Source organism: Zalophus californianus, chromosome 12, assembly GCF_009762305.2.
Source record: "Zalophus californianus isolate mZalCal1 chromosome 12, mZalCal1.pri.v2, whole genome shotgun sequence".
Lineage (NCBI taxonomy): Eukaryota > Metazoa > Chordata > Mammalia > Carnivora > Otariidae > Zalophus > Zalophus californianus.
In genome coordinates, this window is record NC_045606.1 from 14,551,563 (window position 1) to 14,575,115 (window position 23,553).

The 23,553-nt window shown below is 40.8% G+C and overlaps 1 protein-coding gene across 4 annotated transcripts in view; it reads left to right on the forward strand.

Moving 5' to 3' along the window:
* VPS41 (VPS41 subunit of HOPS complex) overlaps positions 1-23,553 on the forward strand; it is a 206,942-nt gene that overhangs the window by 131,608 nt on the left and 51,781 nt on the right. For all 4 annotated transcript variants that reach the window (XM_027573348.2, XM_027573349.2, XM_027573351.2 and 1 more), the window contains 4 exons: positions 16,164-16,261; positions 18,713-18,842; positions 20,484-20,599; positions 22,348-22,404. In XM_027573348.2, the coding sequence (XP_027429149.1) occupies positions 16,164-16,261; positions 18,713-18,842; positions 20,484-20,599; positions 22,348-22,404 (401 nt within the window). The remainder of the gene's footprint in view (positions 1-16,163; positions 16,262-18,712; positions 18,843-20,483; positions 20,600-22,347; positions 22,405-23,553) is intronic.

The window sequence follows — 23,553 nt, forward strand, 5'->3', positions numbered from 1 at the left end:
TGTGAGCCACTGTTCTTTAGTAAATGAGGTGAAAATGGCATTGAGGTTAAAGAACTTTCAGTGGCTGTACATTTCTTAGAAGCCAGATGTTTATAACTCTTATAATAAATCAGAATCTCAGGAACAACACGAAAGTTTTCGCTAGCAATAGGACATTAGTTTATTCTTATAAATGCAAAATAATAATGATAATAAGGATTAAGCTTACTGGGCAGTCACCAACCCGTGAAACATTCTCTGTACGTAAGGCTTTTTGGATGTCATTTCTTATTCCAAATTACGTTGTTAAAAGTAGGTTGTGGTCTAAGCCTGCCATACTTGTTTGAACTTGGGTCTCTTGTGTTATGACAGGACTCCCTCCCTCTTTGGCACTTTTCACCAAAGTCTTCCACGGGCTTCACGGAATGGCGTTTAGACAGTGTGGAGAAATGAAGCCAGTGTTTGTGGGTCGTTTTCTGGGTGTCTCCTGCCAGGGATAGAGGACTTACATGCAAGGAATTTACGATTGACTTCCTGGTCTTGATTTCATATGGAAGCTTGTTTCATAAAAAGACTAACCAAGAGAAAAAAACCATATGGGAATCTATGTAAAATGACTGAACCCAGGAAGAAAGAGAGGGAATGGAAGAGGGGGGACATCTTTTTCTCTTTAATTAAGCGGTGTTCGTATCTTCAGTTGATTGTATGCTGTGGCTCTTAGAATTTAGCACATTGTTCTATTTTTTAGCCTCTTGATTGGAGAAAAAACAGTGACCTGGAAATGAGACATCTGTGTGGTGGGGGAGGCGAGCTGTGAGGTAAATGTCTTTCCTGGATCTAAGCGTGTCTCACCATCCACCTGTTAGACTATGCTGACCCAGTTGTGCAGGTTCCAGCAGGGGACAGTTCTCGTGCCCTGAGTGACGTGGCTCATCCCCTAGCCTGAGGCTCAGCAAGAATAAGGACATCTCTGGCATCATTCATGAAGTTTTTGCTTAAGGATCTATCTTTGAATGGTGTTCTGTTATAATTCAGTTTGACTCTCTGTTATCTCTTAATTCTTCTGTTCTGCATTAAATTTTTTCCCTGACATTTTATTATGAAAAAAACTAAAACATACAGACAGGTAAAGAATTTTCACAAAAACAGTGAGCACCCATGTGCTCAGCTCTTAGGTTCTGTAATTAAGATTTTATTGTACTTGCTTTATTACATGTCTGTTCCTCTAGCCATTCTTCCTCAGAGTAAGAACTCTTCCCCACTCAGTGCCGGAGACTCAAATGTTTGTTGTTGGGTGTCGAATTAATAAATTTTCTCTGTAACAAGTATTGTTAAGAGATCTGAAACACCCAATGTTATATAACAGATACATTTGGTTCCTTTTATAAAAACAACCAGCAGGCACATGCCAAGTAGAATTTCATTTAATCTTCACGGTGATCCAGATGAGTAGGATCTGTCATCTGCTGTCATCCCATTTTATAGGTGAAGAAGCTGAGGTTCAGCAGGGTCAGGTAACCTGCTCAAGATTATTACATTCACAAGCAAAGAAAACAGCATTTGAACTCAGGATGTGCCGAGTTTCAAAGCTGTCACTCATAACCCCTGTACCATATGTTCTTCCGATGCGTTCCTCTCTCTAACCCCCAGAGGAACTGATGAGAAGGATAGAGGCTTACTCTGGGCGTTCAGATAAAAACCATTGGGGAGACATTCTCTAGCATCCAAACAGCCCTTTTAATATACCAGTGATCATGTCTGCTCACCTGTTCTTCAAAGGGCCAGATGAAATGCAGTGGATTTTTTTTCTTTATTTTGTTTCAGCAAAGCATCTCATTTGGAGAAGTAAGAGACTTTAGTTCCCCTTGTTTTATTCTAGGACTGATAGTCCTTCCTTGTTCCTCCTCCAGATTGTTAGGGAACATCTAGAATATAGTTGCCTTGGATGGCTATCAAAATGGTTTCTAAGGAAAGGGAACGAAATCCAGATTGTGAGGTGATTCTTTCAACCATCTGAAAAAGAGGAAACGTTCTTGTTTTTCTATTTTTTAGTGCTTGACTTCAGTTTAGTTGCTGCATCAAGGAAGTTTTGGAGATGTTTTTGGTCTCTGAAATTGTTTTTAAATTTTATTTTATTCTGGTAAGAACACAAGTTGAGGTCTGCCTTCTTAAATTTTTAAGTGTACAATACATTATTGTTGACTGTATGTACACTGTCATACAGCAGATCACTGGAGCTCACTCATCTTACTTAAAACTTAGACCTTAGAAATTCACCATTTTCCCCTTCCCTCCGCCTATGGCAGTCACTGTTCTACTCTTGGATTCTATGAGTTTGACTCTTTTAAATACGTCACAGAAACAGAATCATGCAGTATTTGTCTTTCTCTGACTGGTTTGTTTCACCTAGCGTAATGTCCTCAGGGATCATCCATATTGTTGCATGTTGCAGGATTTTCCTCCTTTCTTAAGGCTGAATAATATTCCAGTGTCTGGGGGGGCGGAGCAAGATGGTGGAGGAGTAGGAGACCTGGATTTTGTCTGGTCTCAGGAATTCAGCTGAATAGGGATCAAACCATTCTCAACACCTACGAACTCAACAGGAACCGAAGAAGAGAGTAGCAACAACTCTCTGAACAGAGAAGTGACCACTTACTGGAAGGTAGGACGTGCAGAGAAGTGAATCCGAGGCGATATTCGGGAGGATAGACAGCGGGGGAGGGGGCCTCCGTCGGCCGCTTCTGGCAAGTGATAGAGCCGCGGAGCACAAAATCGGAACTTTTAGAAGTCGGCTCCGCTGAGAGATGTCGCTCCAGTGGCTAAGCAGGGGGTGGAACCCTCACGGGACAGTGTGGTCGCAGGACTCTCGGGGTCAAGAAAGACCGGGGGTGCCTGAGTGCGGCAGAGCTCCCAGGTATCGGAGCGGGGAAGCCGGCTGCAGAGACGGAGCCGAGGCGCGGGCTCTCAGCTCGGGGTTACCATAAACTGTGATCCACGTCACAGGCCACTGCTCCTCCAGCAGGGACCCAACAAGTGGCAGATCCGGGGAGACTCCCCTTCCTCCCCCGGGAGGAGGAGCGCGGGAGCGCACCACAGGGATCTGCTGGGTTTGGAGACTCCACACGGGGTCAGGAGCCAGAGATAGAACTCTCGGTCACAGGCCGGGTGAGCACGGAGTGCGGCCGGAGACCGGGGAGACAGCAGTGACTGCTTTTCTCTGGAGGCGCACTGAGGAGCGGGGCCCCGAGTTTTCGGCTCCTCCGGGCGGAGATTGGGAGGCCACCATTTTCGCTCTGGTCCTCCAAAGCTATATGGAGAGCTTGCAGGGAACAAAAGCTCCCGAGAGCAAACGCGAGCAGCTTGCTTAGCCCGGACCGACAAGGGCGGGGCAATTCAGCCTCCGGCAAAGACATTTGGAAACCACAGCAACAGGCCCCTCCCCCAGAAGATCAGCACGAACAGCCAGCACGCCAAGACCAAGTTTACCGATCAAGGAGAATGGGAGAACTCCAGCACTAGGGGAATACTGCACATAGAATTCATGGCTTTTTTACCATGATTCATTAGTTTTTCAAAGTTAATTTTTTTAACTGTTTTTTTTGAATTTTTCTTTTGCCCTTTTTCAACCAACATCTTATCAATCCCTTTTTTTTAAAAAAACATTTTTTATTTTTCTTTTTTAGAGTCATATTTTATCCCTTCATAGTAGTTACCCTTATTTTTGGCATATATATATAAGTTGTTCTCTCTTTAAATTTTGAGATACAGTTTCTTCTAACAGATCAAAATATACCCTAAATCACTGGTGTATGGCTTTGTTCTAGTCTCCTGCCTGATCACAATCTCTCCCTTTTTTTTTTTTTAAATCTTCTTTCTTTTTTCAAACAACTTCTTATCTTATCAATTCCTTTTATAAAATCTTTTATAATTTTCATTTTTACAGTCATCTTCCATCCCTTCATTGTATCAACCTGTATTTTGTACATATATAAGTCTTTCTTCCTTTAAAATTTTAGGAGGCACTTTCTTCTAACAGACCAAAATACGCCCAAAATCCAGTGTGTGGCACTAATCTATGCACTAGCCTGATCATATTTGATCCTATTCCGGTTTTTCTGTTTTGTTCTGTTTTTGTTTGTTTTTATCTTTTTCTTTTTTTTTTTCTCCTCTTTCTTTTTTCTTTCTTTCCCTTTCTTTTCCCCTGGTTTCAGGTCTTTTCTGATTTGTATAGAGTATATTTGCTGGGGACGGTGTTAACCTGTTAGCATTTTGTTCTCTCATTCATCTGTTCTCTGGACAAAATGACAAGATGAAAAAAATCACCTCAGCAAAAAGAACAACGGTAGTACCGTCTGCCAGGGACCTACTCAATACGGATATTAGTACGATGTCGGACCTAGAGTTCAGAATCATGACGTTAAAGATACTAGTTGGGCTTGAGAAAAGCGTGGAAGTTATTAGAGAAACCCTTTCTGGAGAAATAAAAGAACTAAAATCTAACCAAGTCGAAATCAAAAAAGCTATTAATGAGATGCAATCAAAAATGGGGGCACTAACTGCTAGGATGAATGAGGCAGAAGAGAGAATCAGCGATATAGAAGACCAAATGATGGAAAATAAAGAGGCTGACAGAGAAACAACTACAGGATCACGAGGGCAGAATTCGTGAGATAAGCCATACGATAAGATGAAACAACATAAAATAATTGGGATCCCAGAAGAAGAAGAAAGAGAGAGAGGGGCAGAAGGTATATTGGAACAAATTATAGCAGAGACCTTCCCTAATGTGGGGAAGGAAACAGGCATCAAAATCCAGGAGGCACAGAGAACCCCTCTCAAAATCAATAAAAATAGATCAACACCCCGACATCTAATAGTAAAACTTACGAGTCTCAGAGACAAAGAAAATCCTGAAAGCAGCTCAGGAGAAGAGATATGTAACCTACAATGGTAGAAACATTAGATTGGCAACAGACCTATCCACAGAGACCTGGCAGGCCAGAAAGGACTGGCGTGATATCTTCAGGGCACTAAACGAGAAAAATATGCAGCCAAGAATACTATATCCAGCTAGGCTGTCATTGAAAATAGAAGGAGAGATAAAAAGGTTCCGGGACAAACAAAAACTAAAGGAATTTGCAAACACGAAACCAGCCCTACAAGAAATATTGAAAGGGGTCCTCTAAGCAAAGAGAGAGCCTAAAAGCAGCATAGATCAGAAAGGAACACAGACAATATACAGTCACAGTCACCTTAGACGCAAACAATGGCACTAAATTCATATCTTTCAATAGTTCCTCTGAATGTAAATGGGCTCAATGCCCAATCAAAAGACACAGGCTATCAGATTGGATTAAAAAACAAGACCCATCAATATGCTGTCTGCAAGAGACTCATTTTAGACCCAAAGACACCCCCAGATTGAAAGTGAGGAAAAGCATTTACCATGCTAATGGACACCAAAAGAAAGCTGGGGTGGCAATCCTTGTATCAGACAAATTAGATTTTAAAACAAAGACTGTAATAAGAGATGAAGAAGGACACTATATCCTACTTAAGGGTCTATCCAACAAGAAGATCTAACAGTTGTAAATATCTATGCCGCTAACATGGGAGCCACCAATTTTATAAGGCAATTAATAACAAAAGCAAAGAAACACATTGACAACAATACAATAATTGTGGGGGATTTTAACACCCCCCTGAATGAAATGGACAGATCATCTAAGCAAAAGATCAACAAGGAAATAAGGACTTTAAATGACACACTGGACCAAATGGACTTCACAGACATATTCAGAATATTCCATCCCAAAGCAATGGAATACACATTCTTCTCTAGTGCCCATGGAACATTCTCCAGAATTGATCACATCCTAGGTCACAAATCAGGTCTCAACCGGTACCAAAAGATTGGGATTATTCCCTGAATATTTTCAGATCACAACGCTTTGAAACTAGAACTCGATCACAAGAGGAAAGTCGGAAAGAACTCAAATACATGGAGGCTAAAGAGCATCCTACTAAAGAATGAATGGGTCAACCAGGAAATTAAAGAAGACTTAAAAAAATTCATGGAAACCAATGAAAATGAAAGCACAACTGTTCAAAATCTTTGGGATACAGCAAAGGCAGTCCTGAGAGGAAAGTATATAGCAATACAAGCCTTTCTCAAGAAACAAGAAAGGTCTCAAATACACAACCTAACCCTATACCTAAAGGAGCTGGAGAAAAAACAGCAAATAAAGCCTAAACCCAGCAGGAGAAGAGAAATAATAAAGATCAGAGCAGAAATCAATGAACTAGAAACCAAAAGAACAGTAGAACAGATCAACGAAACTAGGAGCTGGTTCCTTGAAAGAATTAACAAGATTGATAAACCCCTGGCCAGCCTGATCAAAAAGAAAAGAGAAATGACCCAAATCAACAAAATCATGAATGAAAGAGGAGAGATCACAACCAACACCAAAGAAATACAAACAATTATCAGAACATATTATGAGCAACTCTATGCCAGCAAATTAGATAACCTGGAAGAAATGGATGCATTCCTAGAAATGTATCAACCACCAAAACTGAACCAGGAAGAAATAGAAAACCTGAACAGACCTATAACCACTAAGGAAATTGAAGCAGTCATCAACAATCTCCCAACAAACAAAAGCCCAGGGCCAGATGGCTTCCCAGGGGAATTCTATCAGACATTTAAAGAAGAATTAATACCTATTCTCCTGAAACTGTTCCAAAAAATAGAAATGGAAGGAAAACTTCCAAACTCATTTTATGAGGCCACCATTACCTTGATCCCAAAACCAAAGACTCCATCAAAAAGGAGAATTACAGACCAATATCCTTGATGAACATGGATGCAAAAATTCTCACCAACACTAGCCAGTAGGATCCAACAGTACATTAAAAGGATTATTCACCACAACGAAGTGGGATTTATCCCTGGGCTGCAAGGTGGGTTAACATCTGCAAATCAATCAACGTGATACAATACATTAACAAAAGAAAGAACAAGAATCATGATTCTCTCAATAGTTGCAGAAAAAGCATTTGACAAATTGCAGCATCCTTTCTTGATCAAAACTCTTCAGAGTATAGGGCTAGAGGGTACATACCTCAATATCATAAAAGCCCTCTATGAAAAACCTACAGCAAATATTCTCAATGGGGAAAAGCTGAGAGCTTTTCCCCTAAGGTCAGGAACTCGGCAGGGATGTCTACTATCAATTGCACTACTGGGTATTTACCACAGAGATACAAATGTAGGGATCCAAAGGGGTACGTGCATCCCAATGTGTATAGCAGCAATGTCCACAATAGCCAAACTGTGGAAAGAGTCAAGATGTCCATCAACAGATGAATGGATAAAGAAGATGTGGTATATATACACAATGCAATATCATGCAGCCATCAAAAGGAAGGAGATCTTGCCATTTGCCACAATGCGGATGGAACTGGAGGGTGTTATGCTGAGTGAAATAAGTCAATTAGAGAAAGACATGTATCATATGACCTCTCTGATATGAGGAATTCTTAATCTCAGGAAACAAAGTGAGTGTTGCTGGAGTGGTGGTGGGTGGGAGGGATGGGGTGGCTGGGTGATGGACATTGGGGAGGGTATGTGCTATGGTGATCGCTGTGAATTGTGCAAGACTGTTGAATCACAGATCTGTACCTCTGAAACAAATAATGCAATATATGTTAAGAAGAAAAAAAGAAGAAGAAGATAGCAGGAGGGGAAGAATGAAGGGGAGTAAGTTGGAGGGGGAGACGAACCATGAGAGAGGATGGACTCTGAAAAACAAACAGGGTTCTAGCGGGGAGGCGGGTGGGGGGATGGGTTAGCCTGGTGATGGGTATTAAAGAGGGCACCTTCTGCGTGGAGCACTGGGTGTTATGCACAAACAATGAATCATGGAATACTATATCAAAAGCTAATGATGTAATGTATGGTGATTAACATAACAATAAAAAATTAAAAAAAACCACAAAAACCTAAAAATAAATCAGTTTAGTTTAAATATGAAAAAAAAATATTCCAGTGTCTGTCTATATACCATGTTTCCTTTATCCACTCCTCTGTCAATGGCTATTTAGCTTGTTTTCTACGTCTTGGCTATTGTGAACAGTGCTGTAGTGGACATGGGAATGCTAATGTCATTTTAAGGCCCTGATTTCAATTATTTTGGATAAATACCCGGAAGTAGGATTGCCGGATCATATGATAGTTCTATTTTTCCACGCTGTTTTTCATAGCCCTCTGCCATTCTGCGTTCTCACCAGCCATGTATGAGGGTTCCAGTTTCTTCACATACTTGCTAACATTTGTCCTTTATTTTTTGACAATAGCCTATTTACAACTTAAAATATAACCACTTGGTTTGACTCTTTAGACCCAGCAGGTCCTTAACCATTATTACCTTTTCTGTTGTGTAAGCAGTGTGTCGTGATCTACTCACTAAATCGCTCCTCATCCGTGCTGCTTCCTGAGTGCTAAAGTTGAGCAGATGAGCTTATCATATCTGCTTAGCTCTGTCGTTGAGCACAGTAGTGTGCTGAATATTGATTAGAAAAGATGTAATTAAATTGCAGACTAAACTTGCTTTAAATGGTTTTTGTCTTATTGTGCTATTTGCTCCTGACTTGAATGTCTTTGTTATCTTGCCCATTAGCCTTTCTCTTCTCTTTTATTCCTGTGTGTTAGGTCTTCTCCATAGTTTGCTGATGGTAAAACATGGTAAAGTCCCTTTTACTTTAGTGCATCTGCTTCATAGCACAGCTCTGAAGATGTTGGCATGTTGTGGTTTCCTGATGTATTTTCTTAGGTCAGTGGTCAGGCTGACAGAGTGTCCAAACTTACTGAAAAGCCTGTGGATAGTATATCCAGTCCATTACAAAATACTAGCATCTGGTGACCAAGGGGTCGGATTCTCTGGAGAGTAAGGCGCTATCACAAAGAGGCCTCGGTGCTTTCTCGTAAGTGAATATAAGACAGTGAAAGATACTTGTTCCTATTTATATGTTGCTTGAGAAACTCTTGTTTGTTTGCTTTTTTAAGAATCTTAGAGGCCCAGATCTGTAGCAGATTATTTTATGTGGCTCCAGTGAAGATAACAGAGCCTCCGGGCCACATCTGATGGGCATTTCGAAACCCACAAAGGGAAAACAAGGGCCAAAACCAAAGACGCAGTGCAGGTAGCAGTGGTTTTGCACTTGTAACCCAGCAGATTCTAGAAAAGGGCTGGGTACCCGGCTGCAACCACAGAGAGTGGTCAAGGCCATAGCTTGCATTCCTGCTACCTGTAGTGCACTTCTAACCAGAGCAGCTCTGTGTGACCACTGTCTGGGAAAAGGAAGACTTCAAATTCCTACTTGTACTACCTTCCACTCAGGTGACTTTAGTCAAGTTACTTAACCTCACTGAGCTTTAGCGCCCCACCCTGAAGGAAGTACAAGGTTGTTACGGTGAAAAGAAATCCTATGTGTACAGCATTCGCGTATTGCCTCTCATATGGGGAATGTTCCTTAAATGGGAGCTGTTAGTAATATTACTATCATTTTCAGTTACTCGGTGAGAGAAAAACTGGTTTAACAATCAGAAGATGAAAATACTGTCATCCATCAAGTCAGCAGAACGAGAATTGAGGGAAACGTATAAATAAGCTTTGATTGAATTATCCTGAAGAGATTAATATATTTCATAACTGCATTTTCAGTAAAATGTATATGTAAACCTATATGATACAGGTGCAAGTAATCAAGAATATTGATTTAAATATCATCACTTATAGGTCTGAATATACTGATAGTGAGATAATCTACTTGTGAATTATTTGGAGAATGGTCTTTGTGTTCAGACCTAAAATCTTCATTTTTGTCCTTTACAATTTAATGTACATTTTAAATAACGTTTTTTAAATGAAAATTTTTTTAATGAACATGTAATGAAATGTTTTCTCTTATGTTATAAACACCATGCCCGCCCTTGAGGGGCTTATAGTCATGATTATTGCTGTTTTCACCCTAATCCCTATCCCCTGGAAATAAATTATCCTGCTTTGTACTGTGTCTTGCTTTATTTCCATTTTTGCATAGCATGTGGTATTATTATTATTATCATCATTATATTTGTTATCATTGTTATTTGCTTCTAGACTCACAATGTATTTTAAGTCAGACAGGGTCTTTATCATTCTGATGCTTCTAAAAGAATGTCTTATGCCAAATTGGTGCTCAGTTCTTTATTAAGTAGTTGATAACCCTCAAAGATTTAAGACCCAAGGTACAAGAGAGTTCTTGTTAGTTTTTTTTGGCAATCATTCTGAAACTGATAGTGGGTATGCAACAGAAGGCCCAACGATACCTATGTATTTGTGACTCTAACCCTGAGCCCATTGCCCCGGCAGATAATAAAGTTTGTGTGTCTCACAGGTATCTTAACATTTTATGCTTGGTGAATTCTCAGAAGATGGTGGTAGTGGTAGCATAATTTTTCAGTCTGCCTGAGTCAACACCTAAAAATGGAACAACTAGATCATATGACCAAGGACTCATTGACAACATGTACAACACAACTGAGCGACAGAGTAGCCCTGAGAACCCCAGATACAAGTGAGTGGGAGAACGCACCGACAGCCACAAGACTGGCTGTGGTGTCAATATCTGTGTGAGAGAAAGTAGAGGGGAGCAAGGGGGCAGCTGGTGAATTTGGGATCAGAATAACCCCCAACCAGCGGGTGGGTATTCCCTGGAGAAGACCACCAGCTGCTCAGTAGATGCAGGGCTGCATTTAGATGAGGGGCTCACAGCCCCGGGGCCTCTGTGAACCCTTAGCAGTCGAGCACCTAGTGCTGTGTGCCAAGGCTGGAGGAGAATAAGACCTGAATAGGATATGAATGTAGAGACTGAAAAGAAGAGACAGGTACAAGTGGGGTGGGAGCAGTGCCGGGAAGTCTCAGAAAGCAAGAGGCTAGGTTTTTAACACTGAATAAAAACAGCATAAGAGGGAACTCCGCTAAGTTTGAAGAGCTGTCCCAGTCCCTGCCTCTTTCTAAGAGATCAGGGACCATGACGTCACCCACGGATGAGGACCGGAAAGGTACCAAGGTCAAATCCCATACTGAGTTTAAGGGAAAGTAAATAAGGGGCAGAATAACAATGTTGGCAGTGAAAGCAAGAAACTGGAAAGAAACACCCAGAACAAGCTATGAGACATTTTTTAAGTAATAGCAAGACATGAAAGAACAAAAATCCGAATTAAAAAAAATCTCAGATGACAACTCAAATATTTATAAATAATAGGACAATTTAAAAAATCACAGAGCAGTAAGAAAAAAAAATTTGCAATGAAATAAATGCTGAAGGCTGGCAAAGACAATTCAACCTACAAATAAAGAGATCCTGAAGAAAGGAACAAAACAAAGGAAAAGAAAGGAGCAGATACGATAAACAGTAATTCAAGAAAAATTTCCTGAAACTACAAAGAAACAGAACCGAAAGTTATAAATTAAAAGCATACCCCTCTGTATCTGAAAAGAGTGACCCACGATGAGCACCATCAAGTATATTTGAGTACAGGGACGCCTGGGTGGCTCAGTCGGTTAAGCGTCTGCCTTCGGCTCAGGTCATGATCCCGGTGCTCTGGGATCGAGTCCCGCATCAGGCTCCTTGCTCAGCAGGGAGCCTGCTTCTCCCTCTGCCTGCAGCTCCCCCGCTTGTACCCTTGCTCACTCTCTCGCCCACGTGCACTCTCTCTCTAACAAATAAAATCTTTAAAAAAAAATGTATATTTGAGTACAATTACTGGACTTTCAAGGCAGTCTGTTGGGCATCTCGATCTCTGCTGCCTGGTACAGAGGCCACTGGCCACTTGGAGTCCTTGAAGAGTGGCAGGTGTGAACTGAGCTGCGCGGCATACAGGATTCTAAAGACCTAGTATGAAGATAAGAAGTAAATCGTCTCCTTAATTTTTTACATTGTCACATGTTGAAAACATTTTAGATATGTTGTGTTAAATAAAATATATTTCTAAAATTTTACCTCTTTTTACTCTTTAATATGGCTACTAGAAAATTTGAAATTGCATATGCAAATTCCCTCTTTGGCTTTCATCAGTAGTCTGTTGGACAGCGTGAATCTAGAACTCCACAAACTCCCTTCTGCGTCGGGGTCCCCATTCTGTGCCCAAAGGACCTCCCTGAATAGATTTTTCCTGTGAATAGTCCTTTTGAAACTTTCTCTTTCTCTCGATATGCTTGGAACCTCTCTTTTTGTCTTTTTCCTTAAATATTTTCTTTTCGTGTTTCAAGGAGCGCTTACCCCCCAGAATAAGCCAGAGCACAGCACTGCTTGCATCTGTGGAGGTAGGAGGCTGTGCCTCAGTCCTAACCAGCACCCCTTGCCATGTCCGTCCTACTCATAGTGAGCACAGCGCCCCCTGCAGGGCTGGGAGCCATCACCGCACTCTGTAGATCCTGAGGTATAGCTGCTGGCTTGGGCTCCCTCTGCAAATGGCATTCTCCTTTTCCTTCCTTCTCTTCAGCTTTTACGTTATGGTTTGTTTTAGTGCTCTCCAACCGAGTTTGTCTTTGTTTTCTTTGTGATTTATCTTTTCCAGATAACCAGTTTAAAGATGAGCTTCTGTGGTAATAGACCTATAAACTATCTGTATTTAAACTAGTTCTCCTTTAGGGAAAAACAAGTAATCTTCATTAAGATGATTAAAATCATTGATACGTGGAAAAGAAGAGAATGTCGGGGAAAATAAATTAACCGAAACGTCCACCAGTCCTTTGAAAAATTTGAAATAGAAAGCCCCGTAATTATTTGAAGGTATTTTACAAAATCAGCCAGTAAACTTTTACATCATTTATGCATGTGCTTCAGGAGAATAAACATTACCATTCCACATTTCCTTCTCTTGACACTAATCTTGACACTATTTTTATATGCAACATCTTTTTCTTCATAAATAGCATTTTTCCAGTTAGTTTATAATTTAGCCACTTCACATTGTCTGCCTAAATTATTACTAATTCTCAGTGAAGTCTGGTAAGATCTAGTACTTAACAAAAGCATTTATTACAGTGTCTGGAATTGAGAAGTGAAATAGCTATGTGGTTCTGCACGTTTTCCTTTGTTTTCTTTAAGAACACATTAGATTTTCTATCATTCTTAATTAGAGAACAGGAGATTGTCTTATTTGTGGAAGCTATTGTGGACTGGGAAATAAGGATGTGGAGCAGGGAAGATTTGGATAGAATTATTTTCTAGCTTCTCTGTTCTGTTCCTTACAGCTCATTCATAGAAACCAAGGCTTGATGTATATTGGGTTACCTGTAGGAGAGACACTGATACTCCTTGTCAGTGGGAGCTTAGGCAGTATATTTAGCATCCTGAATAGGGAGAGTGCCTTGTTCACCCACCACTGGCCACATGATGTTCTCCCTCAGGTGCCTGTGGTAGACAAGCACATCAAGTCTTCCTTGTAATTCCCATGAATCTGTGGCATCTCTGGTTGGTTGGTTGATTGTTGATTGAACTATATGTATAGCATTTCAATGATGAAATGTTATTTAGTAAAGAGAACTCAAGTCCATTTCTACCGAACGGGGTTTAACCACCTCAGGAGTGATGGCAATCAGAACCTCTGGTTAGTGTGCCAGTGTGCCTTCTAGAATGTGAAACTGCCACCTCTTTGATCACTGGGTCCTGCATGGCCCCATACTGTTCAGTAGCATCTGTACATTTCAGCCCTCTCCTGTTCCTTCCCTACCCCCTCCCCTGTGTACAGCTCCCTCTGTGGGAGCTTCTCTAGAACCTTCCATGCCTGGCTACACTGGATGTGCTCATCTGTACATGTGGCCATGGTGGAGATGGTTCTCTGCATACGCATTTCATGTGAACATGTATCACATTACCATTCATTACCATTTTACCAAAAGTAGTTTTTAAGTGCCTGGATAAAAATATTCAGTTGGAGCTCATGAAGACTCAGGAACAGTGTTAGTGGCAGTGCTGGGACCAGAGCACCTGCCTTTGGGGTTACACTCTTTGGTTCTTAACAGGGCACCATGACCACTTGTGTGATCTAACCAAGGACAAAGCAAAAGAAATATTACTTTCTTAATGTTTATGTTACTATTTAGTTAATGTTTATGTTACTATTTAGTAGCTTTTTTGGTGAACCTCAATTTCATTTTGGTGTGAAAATTAAATTGTGAGAACAGTTTTGTAAGGAGTTGGCATTAAAGATAGGCAGAGACAAGCAACACTAAAGGATCTGCAAGGAAGTGGAGAAGAGGCAGAAGAAAAATTCAGTAGCCCCTCATTTCATCTGTGTTAGGGATTTTATTTCTACTCTGATTCCATTATTTTATAGATGGGAAAAGTTATACCTGCAGAAGTTAAATGTCTTTTCCAAGTTTGACTTATAACTGGAAGTTATAACCCAGATTTCCTGACTCTACGTTAAATATTTTCTTTTTTTTTTTTTTAAGATTTTATTTATTTGAGAGAGAGAGCATGAGTTGAGGGAGAGGCAGAGGGAGAAGCAGACTCCCCACTGAGCAGGTGGCCTGATGCAGGGCTTGATAGTAGGTCCCTGAGATCATGACCCGAGCCAAAGGCAGACACTTAACTGACTGAGCCACCCAGGTGCTGCTACATTAAATATTTTTTCTAATATGCTACACTGACTTCCCCTGGTTTGGAGAAAAGAGCAGTTTCATCATAGAACTTAACTGAATCTGGGGCGCCTGAATGGCTCAGTTGGTTAAGCGTCCGGCTTTTGGTTTCAGCTCAGGTTGTGATCTCAAGGTCTTGAGATCAAGGCCCCATGTGGGGCTCCACGCTCAGCATGGAGTCTCTTTGAGATTCTTTCCCCCTCCCTCTCCCTCCTCCTCTGCTCTTCCTGCTCTGCATGCACTCCCTCTCTCAAATAAATAAATAAATAAACAAACAAACAAATAAATAAATAAAAATCTTAGACTATAACAAAACTCAACTGAATCTGAAGCTGAAACTAATACCAGAAACTGGAGAAGGTCTAAGTCAGGAAACTCTTAGAAAATGTGGTGGGTCCAAATGAGGGTCTGTTTCCAAATGAATCTGTTAAGTGCAGTGCATGACTCCTAAAAGGGTCTCTACCCCCACACTACTCTATCAGCTAGCTTTGCTGGGTAACCATCCCCAAACTTAGTTGCTTAAAGCAAAAGTCATTTATTATAAATTTTTTACAGCAGCTAATTATTAGAATCATGCTGTTAGCAATATTAGTACTTCTACCACGGAGCTTTCTATTGGGTCTGTGAAGTCCATTGTAATTAAATCCATATACTTCTTAAATGATGCACTGGTTTTAAATTTTAAATGCCTTTAAAAAGAAAGAAATTTCTGGGTGCCTGGGTGGCTCAGTTGGTTAAGCGACTGCCTTCGGCTCAGGTCATGATCCTGGAGTCCTGGGATCGAGTCCCACATGGGGTTCCCAGCCCAGTGGGGAGCCTGCTTCTCCCTCTGACCTTCTCCCCTCTCATGCTGTTTCTCTCTCTCTCTCTCAAATAAATAAATAAAATCTTTAAAAAAAAAAAAAAGAAAGAAATTTCTTATTTTCTCTGACTTTTATTTCACTTAGGAAATAGTGGTCTTTTATCACAATGTAATCTGTATTAACACACTTTTTTTTTACTTCTGAGTCTTCAAATAAAATGTTTATTTTTTTTTTAAAGGAACAATAGTTTCATAATTATAAACAGCGTTCCTTGTGACCTTTGGATCACTGTAATACCTTAACTGTGAAAAACCTAAACTCAGGCATTTAAAAAATATATTATTGCTGTTAATATTAGTTTACATTGGGTTTTCTGGGTTTTAAAGTGTCTTCATGGGATTTAACTATGTCGTTTTTAAACTAGCTGGTCACAGGGTCATGTGTGACCATTCAAGCTGCTGTTATTGTCAGGCTTGCTTTTGACGGTGATAGAAAATTTCAAGTTTGAGATCCTGGAGATCCTTTTCTGGCCTTTCATTATTGTCAAAAAAAGTGTGTTTATCCACGCCCCCTTTATGTTAGATTTCTATGGTAAATCCACCCAGCATTCGTAGTCGATGTGTCCTTTCCTTGGGGGGCTGCTTTTTGCTCCTGTTAACACTGAATCTCCTATCCCTTTTGTTTGCAGTGTCTCAGTTTGAAACTGAATTCTACATCAGTGGACTTGCACCTCTCTGTGATCAGCTTGTTGTTCTTTCCTATGTGAAGGAGGTGTCGGAAAAAACGGTAATTTTTTTTTTTATACCCCAAGTGCAAAGGGAAGTATGGGTTCATTTTTCAGCATTGTAGCCAGATCAGGTTGCCCATGAAAGGGCTGTGCTGTAGTCTGAGCAGAACTTCCTGACCTATAAAAGAAGGTCGGCGGAGATTATATATTTACCTTTCAGAAGCTCCACTCATTGAGTGCCTTTGTTCCCTTTGCCGAGCCAAGGGGAGTCATTTTTTTTTTCTTTTTTCCATCTCTTGGTATTTTTGTCAAAAGGAATGAAGGATTCCTTTTGCTGAAGGGCGAAGAAACTAAACTGACACTGTGCATTAGCAGAAATGACAGCAATGAAGTTGAGGGGCCCCTGTGGTCAGAGGGAATTACGGAAAGGGCACTTCATTATTTCCTGTGGTCCAGACAGATTTGCTTACTTCCCAGTGGCCAACTGATGCTCAGTAGCTTGATTTTTGCTTTGAAATAGGTTGTGGCAAAGTCTGTTATCAATGCAAATGAAGGTGTGAAGCGCACGGCCAATAGAAAGCATTAGAGGACCCAAATTTCATTTTATGTGACTGGCGGGAAGCCTATATTTGTGATCCAGTGGAGGGCATGTCCAGTGGAGCCACTCGGTTCTTCTCTGAAGCCTAGATGGGCCCCATTCCCAGCTTGTCTTCACTGTTAGAGTCCAGGGGTTCTGCCAGGAAGGGGGGTTAGGGGTGGTTTCAAGGCATAAACAAGGAGAGCTTAATGTAAAGGATTTTCTCTTAGATTCTGTATATAAAAGAAATTGCAAATTGATTGTCTAGCCCTTTACAGTAAGCTCTCCTTATCTGTATCCTCTCCTTTTCCCCCCTTTTCAATTGGCTAGGAATAAAATGGGTACCCTGGGAGCCCCAGTTTTGAAGTGGTACCCGCTCTTGAGCATTTCTCTGAGTGAGCACTTGCAGTGGGAAGTCATCGCTATAGTAACCTGAGGCTCTGGGCGCCCATGTTGCTAGGCAATGGGATGCTGGAGACTTAAGTGAATACTCAGAGCGACTAAAATCAATAGTGCTGGCTTCTAGCCCTGTTGCAGGACATCACTTTATTATTTTATTTATTTTTTTGAAAATAAAGAAAAGCAGTGGCCCCTGAGGGAGTACATACAGTGCTTTCTGATGAGGGAGGTGGGGTGGGTTGAGAATGTGATTGAAAGACATAGGAAAGAAGCAGTAAAATGAAAAAGGGAAAGCCTCCTAAACAACTGAGCAAAAAAAAAAAAAAGAAAGGAAGCAGGGAAACCTTTGTTAATAAATGAGAGTATTATAAAGAAGTAAAGACCAAAGAAAGGCCAACCTCATAGAGCAAATTAGAAAACAGAATTGAAAAGAAAAGAAAATGGAATTTTTTCAGAAGAAGAGGTGTGAGGGACTCGGAGAGGACTCACGAATTTGTGTGCTAGCGCACGTAGCTATTTTATGACACCAAAGTATACCTTCGATCCTTAAACACAGAGTAAGCTGATAAAATTAAGACAAAAGGAGTAAAGCAAGCTCAGGGCCAGGCCACTCCCCTCTTCTTCTTTTTTCATATAGAAAAGACAGTGTAACTACAACATTAAACAAAACTTGTCTTTAGGTGGTGCCTGGGTGGCTCAGTCCTTAACGTCTGCCTTTGGCTCAGGTCATGATCCCAGGGTTCTGGGATCGAGCCCCAGTTCAGGCTCCCTGCTCAGCGGGAAGCCTGCTTCTCCCTCTCCCACTTCCCCTGCTTGTGTTCCCTCTCTCGCTGTGTCTCTCTCTGTCAAATAAATAAACAAAATCTTAAAAAAAAAAAAAAAAATCAGTGAGAACAGTCTGCGTCTCATCACCTTCGAGGTTAGTGGAACTGCATCGGCCCTAAAAAAACTCTCCTTCCCTCTTCTCTCTTGACCTAGAATTGCACTGTTCAAAACTATGGTCATTAACCATATGTGCCTATCTAAATTTTAATTAATGAAAAAGAAATAAAATTAAAAACTCGGCTTCTCGGTTGCGCTAGCCGCCAGTGACTCCTACCCATCACGTTAGGTCATGCCCGTGGCGACCGTTGCCTTCTCAGCGTGTTCTGTCTTTGATGTAGCTTTCGGTCTGTGTGGCTTTTCAGCATCACCAGTAAGCTGACCGGCAGTGGTTTGGCAGCTTGTAATATTATTTTTACCCTTTCTCACATTGGTGAGGAAGAGACGTAAGCCGGTTGTGGAAGTGTGTGGTGACCATGCCCTTGGAGCTGAGTGGCGGACGGCTGCAGGGGCTCAGTAGTGCCTGTCCTGTTGATGTCACACAAAAGGTCAGGAAATATGGTGTGACGAGGCTGTCCGTGCAGGTGGTTAGAAGGGCTCACATCTGCCCAAGTTACAAAGTCAGTGCACTTAATTATGACTGACTGGAACGAATTTGTACAGGCTCTACAAACGTAATGAGAACACGCCTTTCCCTCTCTTTTCCCCCCAGGAAAGAGAATACTGTGCCAGGCCGAGACTGGATATCATCCAGCCGCTCTCTGAAACCTGTGAAGAGATCTCTTCCGACGCTCTGACCGTGAGAGGCTTTCAGGAGAATGAGTGTAGAGATTATCATTTAGGTGAGAGACCAAGGCTCTGGCTCATGTTATTTCTTATACTTGTGGGTTTTTTTCCCTTTCATGTGATTAGCACAACCAGGAATTTAAATTGAGGGGCTGCAAGGGTCGTAGAGACTACCTGGGCAGACCTCTCGTGTTGAAGATGAGGGCCTGAGGCCCAGACATATTGCAGAATGTGCTTGAGCTCACACAGTAGACGGGATGGGTAGGCCTGGGGCCAGTACCAAGGTGAGTAGGCTCCGTGGTCTTTGTTCTCAGGTTTTGTCTGTTCTAAGTAGTGTGACACTTATATTGACGTCGGGCAGCATGATTCTGTGGTTGCCATACAACTCCCAACTTTATGTATCTGGAAATTATGCTCTGGAATGGCAGAGAAGTCTTTCTGTTTGTGACCAAATGCCCAGAGCCTGGAAGAGTGCCTGACAAGTACTAGGTGTTCACTGAATATTTGCAGAGTGGATGAATGAATGCACTGGTCACTGCCCAGAAATAAAGGACGAACTACTGCTGTTTGGTCATACTGGGGCCTCTGTGCTCGAGTGTCCTCATATCCTTTAAAAATACATTGATGATGGTGGGGCACCTGGGTTGCTCAGTCATTAAAGATCTGCCTTTGGCTCAGGTCGTGATCCCAGGGTCCTGGGATTGAGCCCCGCATCAGGCTCCCTGCTCCGTGGGAAGCCTCCTTCTCCCTCTCCCACTCCCCCTGCTTGTGTTCTGTCTCTCACTTTCTCTCTGTCAAAAAATAAATAAAATCTTTCAAATTAAATAAAAACACATTGATGAAAGTAGAACAGCCTAAGCTTTTTTTTTTTTTTTTTTTAGAAATTCTTTCCTGCTTCCAAAACAATTGACATGGTTTCAGAATATTTTCAGTTTTCATTTTGGCCAAAAGAAATGAAGAAATATTCTATACAGTTGGAGCTTTCTTATATGTGGCCCTTAATCAGTTGAGAAATGTGTGAGTCTCTTCTGGACTTGGCAAAAAGCAAATGTGACTCACAACTGGAAGTGTCCGAGCTAGGTATTTTGCTCGGAGCAGACTCTGCTGCACACTCAGAAACCCTTCAGAACAGGTTGTATAATTGAATTCTGCAGGAAACCCTCACGATCGGCATTGTGCACAACACGCTGAAATGATAGATTATGTCCCCAGGGCTTGGGGCATCTGTCATTTATGCTGTAGATGGCCTTGACCTTGATGAGGAAGAAACATTTATCGCCAACTGTGGGGTGTAATTGTTCTGTTAAAATAGAACAGTGTTGTAAATGGCCATAAATTAAGTTTATATACAGAAGATGAATTCTGATACACCATAGACGTGGAGAATTCTGATCATCATCTTTCAGTCGAGGTCACAATGTTAATGTGTTAAACACAGAGTTATAAACCTACCTTACTTTCTTTGAAGTTTTTTTGGTATTCCTTCTTTCCCTCCCTTCTTTTTTCTTCAAATAATTTTACATGTAAATGTTTTTTAAGCACTCCCACCTTCAAACAGAGCCAAACACACTTGCTCCAAAGGTAGGCAAGTTTTCTGTTCCTTCTGGAGTTGGGTTACCTAACCAAGTCTCTGAAACTATGGCCCAAGTTTCTACTGCTGAGTCACCCACACTGTTCCTTTCATCCCTCACCTCTAGAGTACTCTGAAGGGGAATCGCTCTTTTACATCGTGAGTCCAAGAGATGTTGTGGTAGCCAAGGAACGAGACCAAGATGACCACATTGACTGGCTCCTTGAAAAGAAGAAATACGAGGTAGTTTTGATTTTGCTTTCTTTAAAGTACTTACACATCTGTAATAGAGGATAAAAGTTTTCTGTAATAAATCTTTCGTTTAGGTGAATTAGAATGCCCTAAGCTAAAAATATATAGGAGGCTAATAACTTTCCAATACTCTTTTCAGAAATTAGGGGGGAAAAGATTACAAAGAGGTTAACTGGCTTTACTGTTCAGCGGAGGAGGAGGAGGTGGTGGTAGAGGGAGCAGAGTGGGTTCGATCCAGCCTATCCAAGTGTTTGTTTTGTGGCTTTTTGGGAAAAATAAAATGGAGCTAGTATTTCAGAATTGTCTCATATGTTTTAGTGGTACCATTCATTTTTGCAAATTTCATATGTAAAGTTAAGCTATGAAGTTATTATTCACTGAGGATGGTTTGAACTACTTTTCAGATAGAATGACATTGTCCACTCCATTAAGTTTTGAATCAGACTGATTTGAATAGAAAAATGTCCCATGATGAGCTTTTCTTTTTTCTTTTATTTATTTATGTATGTATGTATTTATTTATAAAGATTTTTTATTTATTCAATAGAGACACAGCGAGAGAGGGAACACAAGCAGGGGGAGTGGGAGAGGGAGAAGCAGGCTCCCCACTGAGCAGGGAGCCCGATGTGGGGCTCGATCCCAGGACCCTGGGATCATGACCTGAGCTGAAGGCAGATGCTTAATGACTGAGCCACCCAGGCACCCCGAGCTTTTCTTTTTTAAAAATGAAAACCTTTCTGACTTTAAAAGCTTGAAAAGGCAATATTATGTTGGTTTGGTTAGAGAAACTCTCTGGATGGGCTTATATGCTAATAATTAGCTAAAAACAAACAAAAACTAATCCACTTATATATTGCTTTAAGTTTGTGACCCCCTGAAAGGATTTGGGGGAAAAATGTTTTTCGTGTACAAGCTGGAGTCCAGGTATTGATACAAAAAGTTTATATTTCAGTTATTACCATATTGCTTCAGATCCAGTAGTTCTGTAAATAATTTTGTGTGTTTTTTTAAGATTTTATTCACTTATCTATTTATTTATTTAAAATTTATTTGAGGGTTGGGGGAAGGAAGGGGACAAGCAGACTCTGCACTGAGCCCCAATGCGGGGCTCCACCCCATGACCTGGAGATCATGAACTGAGCTGAAACCATGAGTGAGACACTTAATTGACTGAGCCACCCAGGCGCCCCAATAATTTTATAGTTTAAACATTTGTGTTAAAGTAATAATTATGAACTTTCCAAAATAAAAGTAAAATCAGGGATTTTCAAAATCTTAATTGCGGATACACGCCTAAATGTATGCATATGGCTTATTTTTTTGCATTTCATAAAGGAAAAGTGCCCCTTTGTCAATGTATGTCATGCAGATTTAGAATGACAGATGAATTTTTTTGTTTGTTTGAATGTAGGAGATTTTGTTGTATTTTGATTTGTGGCTGAAATGCAATTCCAATATCCTAATGTGGAAATGCATTCAAATGGAAATAAGAGAAATCTTCATTTTGGTTGACTGCTTTTGTTTGAGTTTGAATGCAGTGAGGTTCATTCAACCATAACATTAAAAATGCCCGTGCTTGAAGCAAAAGCCACGGGAAAATGGGGCTTTATTTATGTAGTGCAGAACTTTAAAACATAATAAATATAGTGTTTATAACCTCAGTATCTTTCTTTCCCACTCTCTCTCATTTTCCCTCCCTTCTTTTCTGATTCCTTTTATCATGCTTACTGTAAATATAGGAAGCTCTGATGGCAGCTGAAATCAGCCAGAAGAACATTAAAAGACATAAGATTCTAGTAAGTGTGTAATTTTATTATTTGAAGCATAACTCTACCTTTTGATTAAGTTATAATGAGACTGAAAGTAATATGAAAAGAACAGATTTTTCTTACCCTTTTGAGACTTTATTTCAGACTAATTCTTCAACCTGCAAGGTCAGAATATTTCATTTTATTGAATCCGTTTCTGCTTGTAAACAAGAGACTTGAACACCTGCTAAGAGGCAGTTTTAGGTAATTTGGAACCTGGATTTGTGAAATGCACTTTAAATACAAAGCTTTCTGGTTATGTGTGGGGAAGTTTCTTTAAATCGTAAGTAAAATCACATTATCACAAAATTTATCAAGAGTAGTCTCATAAAACCAGATTGCTTCAGTGTCTCCATAATGAGAGTCATTTATGTTATGGAGACTAATCTAGGACCTCACATAACGTTTTCATTACATTTTAGACTCTGGAAAAATTTAGTGACTGAAAGCCTGTTTCTTTGCTAACTGTGACAGTGGATGTGCATATAGAAAGCCAGAGAGAATGTGAAGGGTCCTCAGAGATCAGCAAGTCCAGGACCCTTGTTTACAGATGAAAACTGTATTTATGGCTATTTGGGGTTGTAGCACAAATTCTCACCTTAAACTTTTCTAAAACTCCACATAAAAGCCTAATGTCTAGAGAGTATACAAGTAAAAATAACTCAGGAACCCAAAGGAGGAAAGGGAACCAGATCATACCCCCCCCCGCCCCTTCAAAATTGTGGAAAGTAAATTAGGATTATCTAGAAAAGGAGCAGAAGGCATTTGCCCAATAGAAAAGTATATGTGGCAGTGCAGAGAAGTGAAACCACTTGGCCTGCTTGGTTATGTGGGCCAGTTGCAGAGAGTATATATGGGTAGCAAGAGTCAGATACCGAAGAGCCATGTATAATTAGGAGCTTGGCTCCATCTTGGAACCTCTACAAGCCAGCTTATGCTTTCAGTGCCTCATCAGATCTGCTAGTTAGAAAGATTCTCTGATGGAGAAAGGGGCCAGAGGGAGGCCCCCTGAAATGGGAATCAATCAGGAATGGCTTCCTTCTTACTAGAGAGGTGGAAGGATGAGACCTCCAGAGTGAGGATGGAGAGGTGAAGACAGATGGAGGATACATTTTGCTGGACTCTGTGGGATATGGT